Source organism: Oncorhynchus gorbuscha, linkage group LG02 (assembly GCF_021184085.1).
Source record: "Oncorhynchus gorbuscha isolate QuinsamMale2020 ecotype Even-year linkage group LG02, OgorEven_v1.0, whole genome shotgun sequence".
In the NCBI taxonomy this organism is placed as follows: domain Eukaryota; kingdom Metazoa; phylum Chordata; class Actinopteri; order Salmoniformes; family Salmonidae; genus Oncorhynchus; species Oncorhynchus gorbuscha.
In genome coordinates this window covers 55,340,912-55,362,038 of record NC_060174.1, presented here as the reverse complement: position 1 = coordinate 55,362,038, position 21,127 = coordinate 55,340,912, and the positions used below count along the sequence as shown (strand labels likewise).

The 21,127-nt window shown below is 42.2% G+C and overlaps 1 protein-coding gene across 5 annotated transcripts in view; it reads left to right on the top strand.

Annotated features, from left to right (window-relative positions):
• Positions 1 to 9,269: 9,269 nt before the first annotated feature.
• The window catches only part of LOC124004763 (methionine aminopeptidase 2-like), a 12,599-nt gene continuing 741 nt past the window's right edge, over positions 9,270 to 21,127 (top strand). Inside the window, exons 1-12 of one of the 5 annotated variants that reach the window (XM_046313569.1) lie at positions 9,270 to 9,424; positions 9,930 to 10,141; positions 10,877 to 10,996; positions 11,400 to 11,462; positions 13,402 to 13,504; positions 14,047 to 14,208; positions 15,204 to 15,385; positions 16,240 to 16,334; positions 16,677 to 16,773; positions 16,996 to 17,099; positions 19,121 to 19,236; positions 20,859 to 21,127. The exon at positions 20,859 to 21,127 is cut by the window's right edge and continues 741 nt beyond it. In XM_046313569.1, the coding sequence (XP_046169525.1) occupies positions 9,988 to 10,141; positions 10,877 to 10,996; positions 11,400 to 11,462; positions 13,402 to 13,504; positions 14,047 to 14,208; positions 15,204 to 15,385; positions 16,240 to 16,334; positions 16,677 to 16,773; positions 16,996 to 17,099; positions 19,121 to 19,236; positions 20,859 to 21,127 (1,465 nt within the window). In that variant the 5' untranslated portion in view covers positions 9,270 to 9,424; positions 9,930 to 9,987. Of the gene's footprint in view, positions 10,142 to 10,876; positions 10,997 to 11,399; positions 11,463 to 13,401; positions 13,505 to 14,046; positions 14,209 to 15,203; positions 15,386 to 16,239; positions 16,335 to 16,676; positions 16,774 to 16,995; positions 17,100 to 19,120; positions 19,237 to 20,858 lie in introns of all 5 variants that reach the window. The other 4 variants (XM_046313552.1, XM_046313536.1, XM_046313562.1 and 1 more) reach the window with 4 other exon arrangements.

The following is a 21,127-nucleotide window of genomic DNA, read 5'->3' as shown; positions in this document are numbered from 1 at the left end:
TTGTCACGATATCAGTTAGTGAATCACTCAGTGAGGAAGTAATTCTCTCCATCCCTCTCTCTATTCAATTTCAATTTAAGGGCTTTATTGGCATGGGTAACATGTGTTTACATTGCCAAAACAAGTGAAATAGATAATAAAGAAAAGTGGTCCTTCTGTAGCTCAGTTGGTAGAGCATGGCGCTTGTAACGCCAGGGTAGTGGGTTCGAACAATACAAATGTATGAACATGACTGTAAGTCATTAAATTCTAAATGGCATATATTATTATTATTAACATTACATTCACAAACGTTCCAAAAGAATAAAGACATTTCATATGTCATATTATGTCTATATACGATGTTGTAATGATGTGCAAATAGTTCAAGTACAAAAGGGAAAATAAACATAAAATATAGGATGTATTCACAGAATTGTTTGTTCTTCACTGGTTGCCCTTTTCTTGTGGCAACAGGTCACAAATCTTGCTGCTGTGATGACACACTGTGGTATTTTCACCCAATAGATAAGGGAGTTTATCAAAATTGGATTTGTTTTTTCAAATTCTTTGTGGGTCTGTGTAACCTGAGGGAAATATGTGTCTCTCTAATATGGTCATATATTTGGCAGGAAGTTAGGAAGTGCAGCTCAGTTTCCACCTCATTTTGTTGTCTTCTCTTGAGAGCCAGGTCTGCCTTTGGCGGCCTTTCTCAATAGCAAGGCTAAGCTCACTGAGTCTGTACATAGTCAAGATTTCCTTGATTTTAGGTCAGTCACAGTGGTCAGGAATTCTGCCACTGCATACTCTCTGTTTACAGCCAAATAGCATTCTAGTTTGCTGTTTTTTTGTAAATTCTTTCCAATGTGTCAAGTAATTTTCTTTTTGTTTTCTCATGATTTGGTGGTGGCTTTGTTATGGAAGGTTTGGGAATTGTTTGGTTTGGGAATTGTTTGGTTTGGGAATAGCTTCCTTTTAGGTGGTTGTAGAATTTAACAGCTCTTTTCTGGATTTTTATCATTAGCGGGTATCGGCCTAATTCTACTCTGCATGCATTATTTGATGTTTTACATTGTACACAGAGGATATTTTTGCAGTCTCAATTAGGTGTTTGTCCCATTTTGTGAATTATTGGTTGGTAAGCGGACACCAGACCTCACAACCATAAAGGGCAATGGGTTCTATAACTTTCAAGTATTTTTAGCCAGATCCTAATTGGTATGTCGAAATTTATGCTCCTTTTGGTGGCATAGAAGGCCCTTCTTGCAAAGTCTCTCAGGTCATTCACACTTTTGTGGAAGTTACCTGTGGAGCTGCAGACTGTTCTTGTGCCCTCGCCAATTCGTTGTTATATATGTTGAATAGGGTGAGGCTTAAGCTTCATCCCTGTCTCCCCCCCTCCCGGACCTGTGGAAAGAAAAGTCTGTGTTTTTGTCCATTTTAACCGCACAGTGGTTGTTTGTGTTATAATGTCATATGTTTTCCCCAAACACCACTTTCCATCAATTTGTATAGCAGGCCCTCATGCCAAATTGGGTTGAAAGCTTTTTTGAAATTAACAAAGCATGAGGAGACTTTGCCTTTGTTTTGGTTTGTTTGTTTGTCAATTAGAGTGTGCAGGGTGAATACGTGGTCTGTCGACTGTCATTTGGTGAAAAGCCAATTTGACATTTGCTCAGTACATTGTTTTCACAGAGGAAATGTATGAGTCTGCTGTTAATGATAATGCAGAGGATATTCCCAAGGTTGCTGTTGACGCATATCCCCTGGTAGTTATTGAGGTCAAATTTGTCTCCACTTTTGTGGACTGGGGTGATCAGTCTTGCTTCTAAATGTTGGGGAATATGCCAGAGCTGAAGATTATGTCAACGAGTTTAAGTATAGCCAATTTAAATTTGTGGTCTGTATATTTTATCATTTCATTTAGGTATCCCACAAGCCTTTTTGGGTTGGAGGATTTGTATTTTGTCCTGTAGTTCAGTCAATGTAATTGGAGAATCCAGTGGGTTCTGGTAGTCTTTAATAGTAGGGGCAGCAAGGTAGCCTAGTGGATAGAGCTTTTGACTAGTAACCGGAAGGTTGCAAGTTCCAATTCCCGAGCTGACAAGGTACAAATCTGTCGTTCTGCCCCTGAACAGGCAGTTAACCCACTGTTCCTAGGCCGTCATTGAAAATAAGAATTTCTTCTGAACTGACTTGCCTAGTTAAATAAAGGTCAAATAAAAAAATAGTTGATACTAAGATTTATATTTGATCATGTATATGTTTTTGCTGTTTGTCCTTTGTTAAAGAGACAGAAATATAACTCTTCGTGTTGTTGTTTGTTTGGAGTTTTCCAGTTTTCACAGAAGTGGTTAGATTCTATGGATTCTTCAATTACATTGAGCTGATTTCTGACGTGCTGTTCCGTCTTTTTCTGTAGTGTATTTCTGTATTCTTTTCGTTATTCACCATAGTGAAGGCGCAGGCTCAGGTTTTCTGGGCCTCTATGTTTTTGGTTGGATAGGTTTCTCAAATTATTTCTTAGTTTTTTTAAATTCTTCCTCAAACCATTCGTCATTGTTGTTAATTTTCTTAGGTTGTCTGCTTTACATTTTTTTTTAGATTTGATAGGGAAGCTGAGAGGTCAAATATACTATTTAGGTTTTCTACTGCTAAGTTTAAGACTCCACTATTACAGTGAAACATTTTGTCCAGAAAATTGTCTAGAAGGGACTGAATTTGTTGTTGCCTAATTGTTTTTTAGTAAATTTCCACACTACTTTCCTTCCATCTATTGCATTTCTTAATATTATTCCTTTGGCTTTGATGCCTCATGATTGGCCATAGCACTGTTCAAGTAGAGTGTGATTTTGCTGTGATCTGATAGGGGTGTCAGTGGACTGACTGTGAACACTCTAAGAGACTCTGGGTTGAGGGCAGTGATAAAGTAGTCTACAGTACTACTGCCAAGAGATGAGCTACCGTAGGAGTCCCCTTGAAACCTACCATTGACTATGTACATACCCAGCGTCCAACAGAGCTGCAGGAGTTGTGACCCATTTTTATTGGTTATGTTGTCATAGTTGTGTCTAAAGGGGCATATGGGGGAGGAAATGCTGTCACCTCCAGGTAGGTGTTTGTCCCCCAGTGTGCTGAGGGTGTCAGGTTATTGTCCAGTTCTGGCATTTAGAATGCCACAGACTAGTACATGTCCCTGGGCCTGGAAATTGTTGATCTCCCCTATAGTATAGAGAAGCTGTCCTCGTTAAAGTATGGGGATTCTATTGGGATGATATAGGTAGCACACCTGAGGACAATTTTCTTTGTTTAGATAATTTCCTTGTTAATTTCTAGCCAGATGTAAAATGTTCATGTTTTGACTAATTTAACAGAGTGGGTTAGGTCTGCTCTATTTCAAATTAGCATACCCCCTGAGTCTCTTCCCTGTTTCACACCTGGTAGTTTGGTGGATGTGACTACCAGCTCTCTGTAACCTAGAGGGCAACCAGTGGATCCATCTCCTCTATACCACCCACCTGGTAGTTTGGTAGATGGGACTACCAGCTCTCTGTAACCTAGAGGGCAACCAGTGGATCTGTCTCCTTTATACCATGTTTCTTGTAGGATGACAATGTCTGTATTTCTAATTTATTTGATGAAGTCTGGGTTCCTGCTCTTTAGGCCGAAGGCAGATGATCTCAGACCTTGTATATTCCAGGAAGAGATAGTAAAAGCCTTGTGTTCCATAGTGTCTAGATTTGTTTTGGTGTGGTTTAGGCACAGACCATCACAGTAGGTGTGAGCAGGGCATGTTGAGCATCTGATACATACCTCTTGTCGCAGGATCAGGCTTTGGCTGGTGTAATAGTGGGGGTTCGGCCTGTTGCTCTGCTCACAACCTGGCATATGTCCTGCTGTCATGTTGAGGTCCTTTCATCACGGGCGGGGGTCATGGTGGGCAAAAGGGGCATAGGTCTGATATGGGGGGACCTATATAGGGTGTGGCCAGGGATTGCTTTGGATGTGGCTGGTGATGCTGTGGTCTGGGTGTAGGTCCTTTTGACGTGGGTTCTCTCTGAGCAGGTCTTGCAGGTCTGGGCGGTGTGTCCATTGCTCTGTTGCTCCGATGTGAGATGCTGGGGCTACGGTTGAGGGTGACGTCCTTTAGGGTCCTGGCAAAAATAGGGATTGCTGCTTTGTAGAGGTGGACCAGGTTGACATTAGGTTTTGAGACAGTCTCGTGAAATGCTTGCTTTCACCCACTGTATGATGGCAGGGTGAAAGTATTTTTGTGGTAGCAGGGTAGAGATAACCACTTGTGCGTTGGGGAAAGTGGAAGAAGCTTTTTCAATCACTCCCTTGAGTGCTGTGGCCACCCTTTCCTGCTGGGCCCTCAGGTAATTTGTGCCCATGTGAATTATGATGTGGCTGGGGAACCCTAGTCTGTCCTCTGACAACAGCTCCAGGGCATGTCTAGTGTTTGTGCACCAGAGTTTAGCCACTTTGTGTTTGGGAAAAAGTTTATCCTCTTGAATGTATTTGCCATTTGAGTCAATGAGGAGCACAATCTCTGGATTTTGTGTGTTCTTGGTGGATGTGTGGGGAGTTGTCAAGAGAGCTATCAGCGGAGCTGACACGGGAGCTGTTAGGAGGGGTGGGGTCTGTTGGGTTGGTGGGTCCTGTGTTGTCTGTCACATTGTGGTGTTGAGGTTGTGGTCCGGGTCTGAGGTGGGCTGTTCTGCTGGCTTGTCTGGGGGAGTGTTCTGCTCTCTGTCACACCTCAGCTTTCTGACCTCGTCCTTCAGTGACACGTGTGCCTCTTTAAGTTCTCTCACCTCAGTCCGTAGAGCAGCCAGCTCTCTCAGACAGCCGTCCATCTCCACCTTCTGCCCCCCGGGTCTTGTTGGGGGGGGGTTGCTGTTCTGGTCTGTTTTGTGTGTTTGTTCTGTCTGAATTGTGTGGACCAGCTCTCTGAGCTCCACCATGTCTCTTTCCAGCTCTGGGAATTTATCCCTCTCAATGATGGAGGAGCAGTGCAGTTGTGGGACCTGGGTTTGTTCAAGCCCGGTGCACCAAACTCCCGCACTGAGTCACTTAGTCAGAATCAGGAAGTGTCTCTTTCAGCTGATGTTTCACAAAAGGATGAGAGGGGAAAGGGCAGGGTTGATACTATCAAATATTTTATAAGTAAACCGAGATACACCACAGCCTGTCATTTCCAATGGGAACAAATGAGTCATAGTGGGCAGAACAAGCAAGGAGGTGGGCAGAGCCAAGCAGGAGCTAGCACCTTCTAAACAACACCATTTTTTCAAACTTTTGCAAAGGGAAAAGTCTACAAAGCTTAGTCCACTCTTTTCATAATTGATTTTAGTTTTGGGAACAGAACTGTATGGAGATCAAATGTTTAATCGATGACAAAATTTGCAGAATTCCATCCACTCCCACTGCCCGCCATCGGGCTTCCTCTCACTACCATATTTGGTAGTGAGTGGAAATGCCAAGCGGATGCTTCACATTAATACCTCCAGTGAAATATCTGTCTCATTGATACTATCTTTGGAATACACGTATACAGTAAAATAACAAGGAGATTACAGACAGATGAACCCTCTTGTTTCTTTCCCTTTTGAACATTGACGCCATCTTTATTTGCTAACAGAAAAATAGTAACATCCACTGAGTTATGTACATGATAAAGTGCAAAAGTTCAGTAAGAATACATCATTGAGATAAAAAAAAACAACAGTGGTAGGCTTGATCACAGACAACAACGAGACAGCCTATAGGGAGGAGGTCACAGACCTGGCCGTGTGATGCCTGGACAAAAATCTCTCCCTCAACATGATCAAGACAAAGGAGATGATTGTGGACTACAGGAAAAAGAGGACTGAGCATGCCCCCATTCTCATCGACGGGGCTGCATTTGCGCAGGTTGAGAGCTTCAAGTTCCTTGGTGTTCACATCACCCACAAAATTAGCATGGTCCAAGTACACCAAGACAGTCGTGAAGAGGGCACGACAAAACCTATTCCCCCTCAGGACACTGAAAAGATTTGGCATGGGTCCTCAGATCCTCAAAAGGTTCTACAACTGCACCATCGAGAGCATCCTGACTTGTTGCATCACTGCCTGGTATGGCAACTGTTCAGCCTCCGACCGCAAGGCACTATAGAGGATAGAGCATACGGCCCAGTACACCCCTGGGACCAAGCTCCCTGCCATCCAGGATCTCTATACCAGGCGGTGTCAGAGGAAGGACCTAAAAATTGTCAAAGACTCCAGCCACCAGTCATAGGCGACAAGCGGTACTGGAGCGCCAAGTCTAGGTCCAAGAGGCTTCTCAACAGTTTCTACCCCCACGCCATAAGACTCCTGAACAGCTAATCAAATTGCTACCCAGCCTACTTGCATTGCCCCACCCCTCACCCCCTATTGTGCGCTATTGCTATTCTCTGTTTATTATTTATTCATAGTCACTTTAACTCTACCTACATGTACATATTACCTCAATTACCTCAACTAACCGATGCCCCCACACATTGACTCTGTACCGGTACCCCCTGTATGTAACCTCACCATTGTTATTTTACTACTGCTCTTTAATTATTATTATTTGTTACTTTTGTTTCTTGTTTTTTACTCATCTATTTTTTACTTAACACATATTTTTCTTAAAACTGCATTGTTGGTTAAGGGCTTGAAAGTAAGCATTTCCCTGTAAGGTCTGCACCTGTTGTATTTGGTGCATGTGACAAATAACATTTGATTTGATTTGGTCCTCCTGGTTCATCTTTGGTATTTGAGGCATTCCATTCCACCATGAACGTCAGGCCGTCCCTCCTCCTCCTTCTTCTCCTGCTCCTCCTCCCCCTCCTTCTCCTCCTCCTTACTTGTGGCTTGACGTCTCCTTAGGGGCGGAGGATGGGTGCTTTGTTTAGGCCATTCTCTACTTGCTTGGTTGTCTGCAATTTTCTGTATTAAATGAAGTCATTCTTTATGAGAAAGAGCCCCACCTAACTCAGAGTGAAGTGAGAGGTCACACACATATTGATAAATTGACACACTCAAGTAATTGAAACAGCAACTATGGGAACTACGGATATCTTGTGTTGCAGGCAAAGGTATAGAAATAGATCAAATAGAGTAGAATTTAATATAATAGAATACAAGCCAGTCTGGATACATACCTCCTCGCTCCTCTGGTACTGTAGAAGCAAACTCCCCCAACTCGCTCAACACCTGAGGGACCACATGCTTGTATGCATCCATTTGGTTCATGTCATCCAGCCAGTCCAGATTCCTCCCACCACCCATGTTCATTAGTCCGTTAGCAGTGGGGAGATATGAGGTTTATCACTTATGAAGGTTTCATTTTGCACTTTGTATGCATTATCGTTGTTTAAAAAAAACCTTTTGATAACTCATCCTTGTCCTCAACACACTGTGCTTGCAAAATTAAAATAATAGAAAATATAGAAATGCAAAAAATAACAACAATATTATTAACCACTAAGCAACAATAACAAAAAAACACAGACTTAATGCCCTAAATGCGTTACCAATAAAGACCTACTTTGTTTGTTGCCAAAAGTGCACCAGCATTTGCAGTGGTGGAAAAAGTAGGCTTACCCAATTTTCATACTTGGTTAAAAGTAAATAGAAAATGACTCAAGTAAAATTTAAAGTAATCCATTAACGTAATACTACTTGAGTAAAATTCTAAAAGTATTTGGTTTTAAATATAATAAAGTTTCAACAGTAAATGTAATTGCTAAAATATTCTTAAGTATCAAAAGTCAACTAAAAAGTATAAATAATTTCAAATTCCTTATTTTAAGCAAACGAAACAGCAGGATTTTCTGTTTTTATTTTATTTACAGATAGCCAGGGGCACACTCAAAAACTCGACATAATTTACAAACAAAGCATTTTCGTTTAGTGAGATGACCAGGGAGTGCATGAATTGGACCTGTCCTGCTCTGCATTCCCCTTACAAAAAAAGATTGCAGTCAGTTGAGTGCTGTTAGTATGCTGCAAATACTGTGTTCAAAATAACACATTTTTTTCAACTGCAGTACACTGTAGTTATTCTGTAATTACTGCATCCAAAATATCAAAGTCGACTATCAAAATATTTTTTTGTAAGGGGCAAAATGCAACAAGTACTTCTAGGTGTCAGGGAAAATGTTATGGAGTAGAAAGTACATTATTTTCATTCGGAATGTAATGGAGTAAATGTAAAAGTTGTCCCAAAAGGAAATACTAAATAAAGCAAAGTACAGACACCCCCCCCCCAAAAAAAAATATAATAATAACATGCAGCCATTTTCTACAGCCAAAGTACCTCATGGGTGGAATGTTATTCATATTTTCATTATTTCATAAGTAATAAACATTATTTCAAAAACCTGCCAAAAATCCAGTGTTTCTATGCCAAACGGTTTTGCTATATTTCAGTCTTCTATGATGTATGTAAAGTGTAATATTGGAATGCAAACTCAAAATTGAATGCATTTCAACTCTTTATCTGACATGGTAAAGGTGACTTATTTTCTTTAAACCCATAACCATGTGTGTGAGGTGTATACTTTTGTTTCACACTAGATTTGTTTAAGACTACCAAGAAACACCCTGATTTACCCCTCTTGCAGTAAATGGTTATTAAGTAGTACTTTAAAGTAATTTTACTGAACTACTTTACACCACTGTTCATTTGCCAAATCAAAGGAATGGTCCTTTCATGTGCATTCTCAAGGCCTCCTGCATCCGTGTCCTGTTCGCAAGAGAGGTGTAAAGTTATGCTAAACCTAGTTATCCCATGTTTCCTCTATATTGCAGAATTATAGAACAATAATAATGTCCATTGGTTACCTCATCTGGTCAAAGAAATACAGTGGTCGGGCTCTTAAATCTGTCATTATTAATAATTCCACTCAATTACAAACTCAACATATTGTCTAGATCTGGTGCCAAATACACACATTTGAACCCAAGTAGAAGAAGAGAAGCGAGTGCAGGTGTCCGTCAGAATAACATTGGACAAACCTCCCTGTTCATCTAGCTATTAGTGTAAATGTAACCTTCATCCTTTTAGTTTGATTTTGCGGAAACTTGTTGCTTGGATCCACTGCACAGGGTGGTCTATAAACGTGTTCACGCACCAGAAATGATAAGAATCCTGTAAACAATCTGAAAAAATAACATCGACCATACAAACCTTCCGATCACTCCTCTTCTAAAAGTAGAATGTGGCTCGAGCACGTGATAACTTGCAAACACAAGTTATGCGAAACAAAGTGGTCCCCGTCCCCCAGTGCACAGAGAGAGCCCAGCAACTTGAGATGGACGCGCTAGCACATATTTGGATGATAATTGTTCAAGAAAGAAAGTGGTGATTTGATTCTGGCCTGCATCCCTTATGGGCCATTCATCGAGGACATCTCATGTCAACTGTAGGCTAGTGAGTGATGATAACATTTTATAGACTTTGTCATTTTATGTCATTTTAATAGAGTTTAGATCAAGGGCTCTCTTTATTAGTTATTTGTTACTCATTTGAACGACTAGTGTCATAGTGATAATGTGTATGTACATTTGATCATCTATTTGACTTTGATAATACATCATATTCCATTTCATACTATATCTTGAAATGGGTCAACAAAGTTAGTATAGAATCGCAAACTCAGACTCTCCAAACAGCATTTATGCACTAGCCTACACTCATTTCTTGTCATTAAGATCGGACGTGTTTAGTTTTCTCTTTTGAGGTCAAGAAGTTGCACAAAGTGCCTACTAAACACGTCCTATCTTAGTGACAAGAAAAGAGTGTAGGCTAGTATATAAATGCGGTTTGGGAAGTCTGAATCATTAATGGCTCAGCTGCCTCGACCGGGGCAGGCAGGCAGGCAGGCTCTCTCCCTTGAGCACAGCCAGCCACAGGCTGCAGCTGATGACTGTTTCAGAATATGTCCACTGGAGGCTCCCAGCAGTTCATGCGTCACTTCATTCCTGCCGCTGATCATGGCGGAGCTCGAGACAATGCAGTCTGAATTGGAGGCGCCCGAAGTTCTCAATGGGGACGCCGGCGAGAACGATGAGAAAGAGTACGAGGAGCCCTCGGAATCAGGGAAGAAAAAGAGAAGAAAAAAGAAAAAGAATAAGACTGCTGCTCCAGGTAAGAGGCATGACATTGTGGATAAATGCCGTTTTGAAAATAGCCAATTATTGAGGGCTCCCATTTGTGCCATAGCGTAAAAAAGCAGTAAAGTCACAGTTGTCCCGTACCTGTGAGGGAAAACCTGGTCCCTGTCCCGTTATGAGGGCTAACTGGCAGATGCACATCTGGAAACTGAGCAATGCCTCTCTCGAGGCTTGACATGTCTCTTCTTCTATTGGTTTGATGGAGTGTTGTCCAATTCAAATATTGAAGGATGTTGCTTTCAACAGTAATAGGCAGATACCAGATCAATTGTCTGTGCATGACCGTGATATTCCAGGACTTTTCAGCACTTGCCTTGCCTTATAAAAGAGCTCCACTAGGGCTAAAAAATAAAGCATGCTCTAGCATTACATTAATTGCTGACAAAACTATGTGACAAGCAAAGGCTATCTTATCTTGTAAAAACACATGTGGACTTGATCTTATTTTCTGGAGCACGTTGAACTATTTCTCTATAGACTATAGAAGTTCCGTTTCAGAAGGGCTAAATGGCATGGCATAATCCTGCAAGGTACCTACATATGCCCTTGGGATATTGATTCCTAAGGTATAGATTGAAATTATGCATGGCTCCTGCCAAGTTCTGATCACAGTCTATGCACTTTCTCAAAATGACTCAGAACCATGAACAATTTACTCACTGAGTGTGTGTGTGTGCGCACATGTGTGTATGTGTGTATGACTTTGCAGCAGGGACAAATGAGGCTGAGGGGGATGGAGATACCGGAGGAGGTGTTGGTGATGTGACGAAACAGTTGGAGCAGCAAGCTCTGCTGGAGGACAAAGAGAAGGAGGACAATGGAGTGGATGGTAACGACTCTTTGACTTCAACTTCATCATCATCATTCACTATCATCATTCTCATACTCAAACTCAACATGTGACACGGGCTTGGTGCCATTTAGTGTGGTGCATTAACAAACTACATCAACTGCAAGAACTGCACTGGGTATTGTGACTGAACCACTTCTCAAGTCCTCTTTTAACGTCATTATCACCATCATCATTGACGTTATCATTCTCATACGGATCTTGAAGTCCCGATTTGCTCCTTTAATCCTACAAACTCCGAATTTGACGTGACATGAGTTTGCATCTGCGGTGGTGGTGCATTGACGTAACTTCTTAAGTGTAAACAGTTAACTGCAGGCACTGTGAATTGTGACTGAACACGTCATGCTTGCTAAGAGAATAAGCCATGTGTTTTCAACAGATGGAGAAGATGTTGAGAACTCAGCAGGGAAAAAGAAAAAGAAGAAGAAGAAGAAGAAAGGAGGTGAGTTTGTTCTTGCCATTGATGTTGGCATTTTGTCCTCCGCTGCATGGTCTGAGTTCCTTCTGTTTACATCACAGATGACCTTTGATGGCTCACAGATGGCATAAAAAAAACATATTGGCATTTGTTTGACCTGAGGAGGTTTGTTTCTTGAGAAGAGATTTCCTCTAGAACACTGTTTGTACACCTGTAATGTTATACACATGACATTATACGTTAGGTAGCTACCTTGTAAGCATATACTGTCATACTCCTTGGATAACAGGGATCCCTAATTACATTCAGCCGTAGGATGATTTTACCTACAGCTGATGGCCAGGGGGCCGGAACATAGTTCTAAATAATTTGTACATTGCAAATTGGCCTCAAGAATCCCAAACAGCCATAATATTTGACATAAACAGAATCATTTCAATCCTGCATTACATTGGGACACGATCAGATACAGTTGAAGTCGGAAGTTTACATACACTTAGGTTGGAGTCATTAAAACGTGTTTTTTAACCACTCCACAATTTTTTTTTAACAAACTACAGTTTTGGCAAGTCGGGTAGGACATCTACTTTGTGCATGACACAATTAATTTTTCCAACAATTGTTTACAAACAGATTATTTCACTTATAATTCACTGTATCACAATTCCAGTGGGTCATAAGTTTACATACACTAAGTTGACTGTGCCTCTAAACAGCTTGGAAAATTCCAGAAAATTATGTCATGGCTTTAGAAGCTTCTGATAGGCTAATTGACATCATTTGAGTACCTGTGGATGTATTTCAAGGCCTAGCTTCAAACTCAGTGCCTCTTTGCTTGACATCATGGGAAAATCAAAAGAAATCAACCAAGACCTCAGAAAAAATTGTAGACCTCCACAAGTCTGGTTCATCCTTGGGAGCAATTTCCAAACACCTGAAGGTACCACGTTCATCAGTACAAACAATAGTACGCAAGTATAAACACCATGGGACCACGCAGCCGTCATACCGCTAAGGAAGGAGATGCATTCTGTCTCCTAGAGATGAACGTACTTTGGTGTGAAAAGTGCAAATCAATCCCAGAACAACAGCAAAGGACCTTGGGAAGATGCTGAAGGAAACAGGTACAAAAGTATCTATAGCCACAGTAAAACGAGTCCTATATCGACATAACCTGAAGGGCTGCTCAGCAAGGAAGAAGCCACTGCTCCAAAACCGCCATAAAAAAGCCAGACTATGGTTTGCAACTGCACATGGGGACAAGATTGTACTTTTTGGAGAAATGTCCTCTGGTCTGATGAAACAAAAATAGAACTGTTTGGCCATAATATCCATCGTTATGTTTGGAGGAAAAAGGGGGAGGCTTGCAAGCCGAAGAACACCATCCCAACCGTGAAGCAAATAATAATTGAGTGTATGTAAACTTCTGACCCACTGGGAATGTGATAAAAGCTGAAATAAATCATTCTCTATACTATTATTCTGACATTTCACATTCTTTAAATAAAGTGGTGATCCCAACTGACCTAAGACGGGGAATTCTTACTTTTATTAAATATCAGGAATTGTGAAAAGCTGAGTTTAAATGTATTTGGCTAAGGTGTATGTAAACTTCCGACTTTAAATGTATGCCTCTCCATTTATGCGTTGACATATTGGGGAACAGATTCCCTGAAATTAAAATAACTTTGAGCTCATTTTCTGGCGATTAAAAATGATTATTTTTATTTATTCTTTTGCTCAGAAAACTTGGGGGAAGGCAAAGAATCACCTGCGGGCCACTTATTGGGGAACCCTGCTGTAGCATGTGCTGTGACAATATGTTACCATGTGTTGCTAATAGCAACAATGGGTTGGACATCTGCAGAGGCTAACCTCTCTCTACTACTCTTCCCCTGTCCTCTCTTCTCGTCCTCCCCTCCCTCCTTCCTTTCCCTCCTTCCCTCTCCTATCTGGGCCACAGTGAAGGGACAGACTGACCCTCCCTCCATCCCTATTTGTGAGCTGTATCCCAGTGGAGACTTCCCAAAAGGAGAGGAGTGTGAATATCCCCCATCTAAAGACGGGTATGTCACCTCTACCAAGTGCATTGGCTTTATGCAGTGCGGTGGTCATAGATCCTATCGAGGCCTCTGTGGTTTACAGTCCATCATACTTCATACTCTGATACCTAATAAAAATATTGGATGTGCCTCAATTCCCTCTTTATCCACTTTATTGGTTTGATCAAGGTTAAATATAATAACGAATTAGACACAAACTCATCTATAGCTGCATACGCTGCATTAAAATGTACACACACTACCAGTATGTTAATCTATACCTGCATTATAAACTGCAGTGTATGCTGCATCATTTCCTGAATGTTTTGTTTGACATCATAATCCCATTAGAAAACATTTGCATAATGAGATGATAAAGAATGTGCTGTCTGTGGGGTGTGTGTACAGAAAGTGTGTGTGTGTGTGTGTGCATTTGTGACTGTTCATACATGTCTGTGTGTGTGTGTCTCCGTGTGACTCCATGTGACACCGGCGTGTGCGCACACACACACGCACACACACACACATACGAAAACGCACATGGAGTGTGTGTTCCTCACCACCAGGCGCAGTGCAGCGTGGAGGACCACCCACGAGGAGAAGAGGGTCCTAGACAAGGCTAACGAGGAGATGTGGAATGACTTCCGTCAGGCTGCCGAGGCCCACAGACAGGTCCGGAACTACGTCAATACCTGGATCAAACCTGGGATGACCATGATTGACATCTGGTGAGGTTCATTCACAAATCATATAGGCCTTGGTACTTTACAAACGGCCATGTTATACTACTTGCCTGTTGTTCACTTCAGTCATATTGTTTATTGATGCATTTGAGATTCTTGAGTGACTCTCGGTCCTGCACCTGGAGAGTCGCCGTAACTGTATTTTCTTTTGTCCTAGATCAGCAGTGAAACACCTGATTTCGTTCATCAACGGATATTTAACACCTTCATTAGCTAAATCAGGTCTTTCACTGCTGAGCTGGTTCTGGAGCGCTACAGGGGCAACATTGAAGATCATTGAGTGAGACTTTATTAACCTGCATGGTTAACCTGTGTTGCTGAAGTGAAAATATCCTGAATGTGACACCTGTCCATGTCTGCCGTGGTCCCTGTCTGTCAGTGAGCGGTTGGCGGACTGCTCTATAAGTGAGACTTTATTCAATGGTACGGTTAACCTAAAAAATACAAAACAATGGAAACACTTGAGGAAATGAGGGATACAAATGACATTGAAAGCAGGTGATTCCACACAGGTGTGGTTCCTGAGCTAATTAAGCAATTAACGTTCCATCATGCTTAGGGTCATGTATAAAAATGTAGGGCAGGTCATTATTTTGCCTACCATGGCTATGCCCCCATAGGATAACAATTCTTCCATCCACAGGGCACTAGTGGTCACTTTATGGTTAGATGAGCATGACTATGTAAACCATATGCCATGGCCGTCTCAGTCACCAGATCGTAACCCAATTGAACACTTATGAGAGATTCTGGAGCGGTGCCTGAGACAATTTTCCACCACCGTCACCAAAACACCAAATGGTGGAATTGCTCGTGGAACAGTGGTGTCGACACTTGTAGAATATAAGTGCTTTGAAGTTGTTCTGGTTTGTGGTGGCCTAACACTTTATGGTAGGTGTTTCCTTTGTTGTGGCAGTCACCTGTATTGTTGCCGAAGTGAACATATCCTGAATGTTAAACCTGACCTCTTGTGTCAACAGTGAGCGCTTGGAGGGTTGTAGTAGGAGGCTAATCAAGGAGAATGGTCTGAAGGCTGGCCTGGCATTCCCCACTGGCTGCTCCATCAACCACGTTGCTGCCCACTACACACCCAACGCTGGAGACCCCACAGTACTGCAGTATGACGACGTCTGCAAGATCGACTTTGGCACGCACATCAACGGTCAGTTAACACGCTGACACTCTGTTTCTGTTCAGTCTGGAGTTTTGTTTTGTGTTACTTCAATCAATCAATCACATGTATTTATTTATAGAAATAAACTTTGTCACACACATAATTGGTCAGCACTGGCACTGACTTCTGTCAATCTCTCAATAAAATGTTTTTAGAAAGCTTGTTTCAAATCAAATGTTATTTTTCACATGTGCCAAATACAACATTTCGGTGAAATGCTTACTTATGAGCCCTTAACCAAGCATGCTAAGAAAAAAGGAAAAAATACGTGTAAAAAGTTGAAAATAGAAAATTAAAGTGACAAATAATTAAACTGCAGCAGTAAAACAACAAGGAAGGCTATATACAGGGGGTAACGGTACAGAGTCCATGTGCGGGGGCACCGGTTAGTTGAGGTAAAATTGCGTCAGCAGTTGTCACAAAGTGCTTTACAGATACCCGGCCTAATGTATGTATCTGGTTGCACTTGCATTTTGAAGCAATAATAGTCCATCCGCAATACTGCAGGTTTCTGTTCCAGCAATTGAATCCCATCACATCTGATTCAACTAATCAACTGATCTTCAACACCTTGATTAGCTGAATCGGGTGTTTGTTCCACTCCTGAGCTGGTACCAAAACCTGGAGTACTGCAGTCTCTCCAAAAGCAGGATTGAGGATCCCTATTTTACTGTCTGTCTTGCCTTAACTGATACACTTGTTTAAGTATAAAATGGAACTGTAGTTGCATGATAATGAGCTAGTAATTACACTCCGTGAATATCAGAATACCAGCTGAAACAAGCCGTCAGAAAAAGCATTACCTCCTCATGTCCTTTATGTTCATGTTGTTGGTGTTTTAGGTCGAATCATTGACTGTGCCTTTACCGTGACCTTCAACCCAAAGTATGACAGACTACTGGAGGCTGTGAGAGATGCTACCAACACAGGCATCAAGGTAACTCAGCCCATTCATCCATGACTTTGGTTCCAATGGCTCAGTGGGTTAGAGCATGACGCTGGCAACACTATGAGGGTTTGATTCCCACATGGGCCACAAATACTGAATATACTGTATTCTGTCACTGTTAATGTCGACATGTCTGTACGCCGCATGGATAAAAGCTTCTGCTAAATGACCATATCTTGGATATTAGCTAACATAAGAGGATGTGCGATGTAACTCTCACTCATCACTCGTCTGATATTAAGCTCTGTAGAGATGGTTGATGAATGCTCGTGTACGCGTCAACTCTTGTCCATTTGAGAGAGCTCGTTTAAGTTTGAAGCATTTTCCCAGTGTGCAGGGATAGATGTGCGTCTATGTGACGTGGGTGAAACCATCCAGGAGGTCATGGAGTCTTATGAGGTGGAGATAGATGGGAAAACATACCAAGGTATCAGGCTCCTTCTGTTTGTCTGTCTCTCTGTTTGTTGGTTTGTTTATATAGGAAACTGTTTGCCTCTTTTTATGTTTGCTGGTTTGATTTGGGAAATTACAATGACAGATATATAAAGATATATTTATATTACAACTATATAAATACTGCAGGTATATTAATACATATAAATTATTGCTTTAAAAAAAAAAATCTCTATATATTTTTTCCCCTATGTAGTAAAGCCAATCAGGAACCTCAATGGCCACTCCATCGGACAGTACAGGATACACGCAGGCAAGACTGTTCCCATCGTCAAGGGAGGAGAAGCTACCAGGATGGAGGTAACCTTAATCCTCTTATGCTCATTTGTACGGAAGGTTTTTCAGATACTTCAGTACAATTTAATCAAACAGTCTTTTCAGAGGCGTGGGTTCAAATTCCACTACTGCCACCAAATGTAATAGGGACTGGATGTTGAACTGGATGTTCTTCATTTGAACAGAAGGTTTTTTGAGATGTTACTTCGGGTACAAATTTAGTAAAACTTCTTATTTTTTCCCTGCCATGTTTGCAACAACAAACTCAAGGTACACATCTCCTCTCTTGCAATTTTTTAAATTTTTTTTACCCCTTTTTCTCCCCAATTTCGTGGTGTCCAATTTTTTAGGAGCTACTATCTTGTCTCATCGCTACAACTCCCGTACGGGCTCGGGAGAGAGGAAGGTTGAAAGTCATGCGTCCTCCGATACACAACCCAACCAAGCCGCACTGCTTCTTAACACAGCGCGCATCCAACACTTGGCCAATTGTGCGTCGCCCAACGGACCTCCCGGTTGCAGCCGGTTACGACAGAGCCTGGGCGCAAACCCAGGGTCTCTGATGGCACAGCTAGCGCTGCAGTACAGCGCCCTTAACCACTGCACCACCAGGGAGGCCCTCTCTTGCAAGTTTGATCAATTCAGAATGTCTATCTTTTAAAAACGTGGCATATAATTAAAACCCTTGATTAAGTGTTATTGAAAGAACATCTCCAGACTATGTAGAGTTACAACACAGTGTCGAGATGAGCTCGGATTCACATCTCTCTCTCACACACACACACACACACACACACACACACACACACATACACACACACTCCAACACCTCCTTAGGCACCCTCTTCGGGGCTTTAATTACACCTTTAATCACATTACCAGCCAGAAGCATCAAGTAGTGAGTATCGCCACTTGTTGAAACTCCTTATTGCATCTCGAAGCACATTGCGTTTTCACCACTCAAAGTCAATTAATGACCATTTACCTCACTAAAGGAGAAGATATCGCCTAGATACCTGCATAGATACCTGCCCCAGGAAAGGTACCTTGGTCCCAGACCTGTGTGTGCTGTCTAGTATTCCTGTGTTCATTGTTGGCAGGACAGCACAAACAGATCTGTGACGAGGCTACTGGATCTGAGTAGATTGAGGATGGAAATGTTGGGTGTGGTTGAGGTTCACTAGCCTAAGGTCACAAATCTAGGCTAGTGGACTCCCACCCCCCCACCCCACCCACCCACCCCCCGCCAAGACAGCTGCAATGCTTAACTCAGTTTGGACAGAATTGAACCTTTTTAATTGGCAAGCTGCTGAGTGGTGCGTTTTGCTGATGTTTCCAACGAAGCCAGGGAGAGAGGCAATGAGTTGCTGATGTGGCATGTTTGAGGGTTATATTTTTAGCCGGAGTGAGTGTTGGTGCGTTAGGGCCATTACCCTCTTTGTGTGAGGGTGTGTGTGTGTGTGTGGTGTGCTTGCTTACATGGCGGTGTGTGCTTGTGTCTCTATGTGGAGTGTATTGGTGTCAGCGGGGCGTGCCACGGGGCTGCTCTCATTTTGAGTGATTATCTGAGCAGACAGAGAGGGAGGGAGGGTGTCGCAATGTTATCAGCTAATACCACAGGGCCTTGAACAACCACAACGACCTGATAGAGAGCTGATGAGCTCTGTGTGTGTGATCGGGGAAGGAGGGAGTAGTGTGTGTGTGTGTGATAAAAACCTCTTCAATAGATCACACCCAGATTATGTGTGTGAGAACACTTTAAGAGATGATGGAGTAACTGTAATGACATTGAGAAAAATGTTTGCTCATCTATGATGTTGATTCTTGTAAAAAAAAAAAAAAGTAATCTCTAAATATCTACATTCGTTAGCAGAAGGTTATCAATGGCATCTCTCCCTGTTTCCTTGTGGCTGTTCCCAATTTCCAGTAGTGGCTTTCAGTTTGAAGAACTTTGGTCTTATGTAAATTGCAGATGGATTACGGTCAATCAGTTGTTTCTAATCTGCTGAGTTTACTGTGTCCTCTGCTACCATTATGCTCCACAGGAAGGTGAGGTGTACGCAATCGAGACATTTGGCAGCACAGGAAGGGGAGCGGTTCACGATGACATGGAGTGCTCACATTACATGAAGAACTTCAATGTTGGACACGTGCCAATAAGGTTGGTCGCTCGGTTCGGTCGGTGCTCGCTGTGTGAGAGCCTCACCTGATTTTAATGCTGATTGATGAAACGGAACATTAATGCTAAGTAGAATGCTACACTGAGTGTACAAAACATGACGAACACAGGCATAGACTGACCAGGTGAAAGCTATCCCTTATTGATGTCACCTGTTAAATCCACTTCAATCAGTGTAGATGAGGGAGGAGACGGGTATACACAATCCTTGAGACATGGATTGTGTATCCGTGTCATTCAGAGGGTGAATGGTCAAGACAAAACCTTTGAATGGGTTATGGTAGTAGGTGCCAGGCGCACCAGTTTGAGTGTTGGGTTTTTCGCACTCTACAGTTTCCCATGTGTATCAAGAATGGTCCACCACCCAAAGGACATCCAGCCAACTTGACACAAATGTAGAAAGCATTGGAGTCAACATGGGCCAGCATCCGTGTGGAACGCTTTCAACACATTGTAGAGTTCATGCTCTGATGAATTGAGGCTGTTTTGAGGGCAAAAGGGGGCGCAACTCAATATTAGGAAGGTGTTCCTAATGTTTTGTATACTCTGTAGATTTAATTTGGTCTTGACTCTGTTAAAGACATCAGAGACACTAATGGCACTCAAGGGCATTGACACTGTGCAGAATGACAGCTTTTACAAATGATCTCGCTTCCCAAATAACTACTCATTATTGCGATCAAGAATTGTGAATTATTCTTACACTATGACTACACCGGGCTCTGAGCGTGTGTTGATTTTGTTTATCCCCACCAGACATGATCTTGTCACTCAGGTTAAAATACCAAAACCAACTGTGAACCAACTGTATTCACTTGGGGACAGGTCGAAACACACATGAAACATTCATGGACATTGAGGTGGACAGCTGTTGCTAGCAGTTTGTCCTGGCAGATGAACATTGGGTTGTTATTTTACCTGATCGTGCACATCATGCCCTTTTTATCTGGTTCTTTGTAGAATCTTGACCCGGATCACACAAAAATGGCGTGTTTCTCATTTCCCAAAGATTATTCCACCAATAAAAAAGGAAACCTAGTTAGTTTTGAAGTTGTCTTTGATTAATATCTCCTCGTCCGTCTTTCAAGCAAACAAGTGAGGTTGTATCTTCGTGAAAACCAATAAGGAGATGGGAGAGGCAGGACTTGCAGCGTGTCAAGCGTCTCAAATTAACCTTAACGTAGCAGGCAAAATAAGGATTGCCTGAACGGGGTACACATCCAGTTTTCAGGGATAAAGAAAGCTAGGTTGAAGATACTGTATCCCTAAAAGCCAGATGTTTCCGACTTGTATCATCCCCTCTGAGGATGGTCTCAAATAGAACCAAGTTCTATTTTAGCATTTGTCATAGCATAAGCTCATTGACATGTGCGAGTAGTGTAGATGAAATGATTGACTAACATGTATGTGTACATTCATTTTTGCAACACTCACGCATACAATGTGGCCGATGTAGTCAGGGTGTACTGACCTGTTATTTAAAAAAACATACTTATCACCAAGGGCACATTTTCTACTGCTTGAGTACCGGAATATTAAATTAAAATGAGTACTATTAAACTAAATTAAAATGAGTACTGGCACCTTTTTCATTCTACTTCAAGCGCTGCTGAAGGGTTACTGTCACGCCTTTCCTGTGTGTTCCCTCTCCTCTCTCCCTGTTCTGCGTCAAGACTTCCCAGGGCCAAGCATCTGCTAAACGTGATCAATGAGAACTTCGGGACATTGGCGTTCTGCCGCCGGTGGTTGGACCGGCAGGGAGAGAGCAAGTACTTGATGGCCCTGAAGAACCTGTGTGACCTGGGTATCATAGACCCGTACCCGCCGCTCTGTGACACAAAGGGCTCCTACACTGCTCAGTACGAACACACCA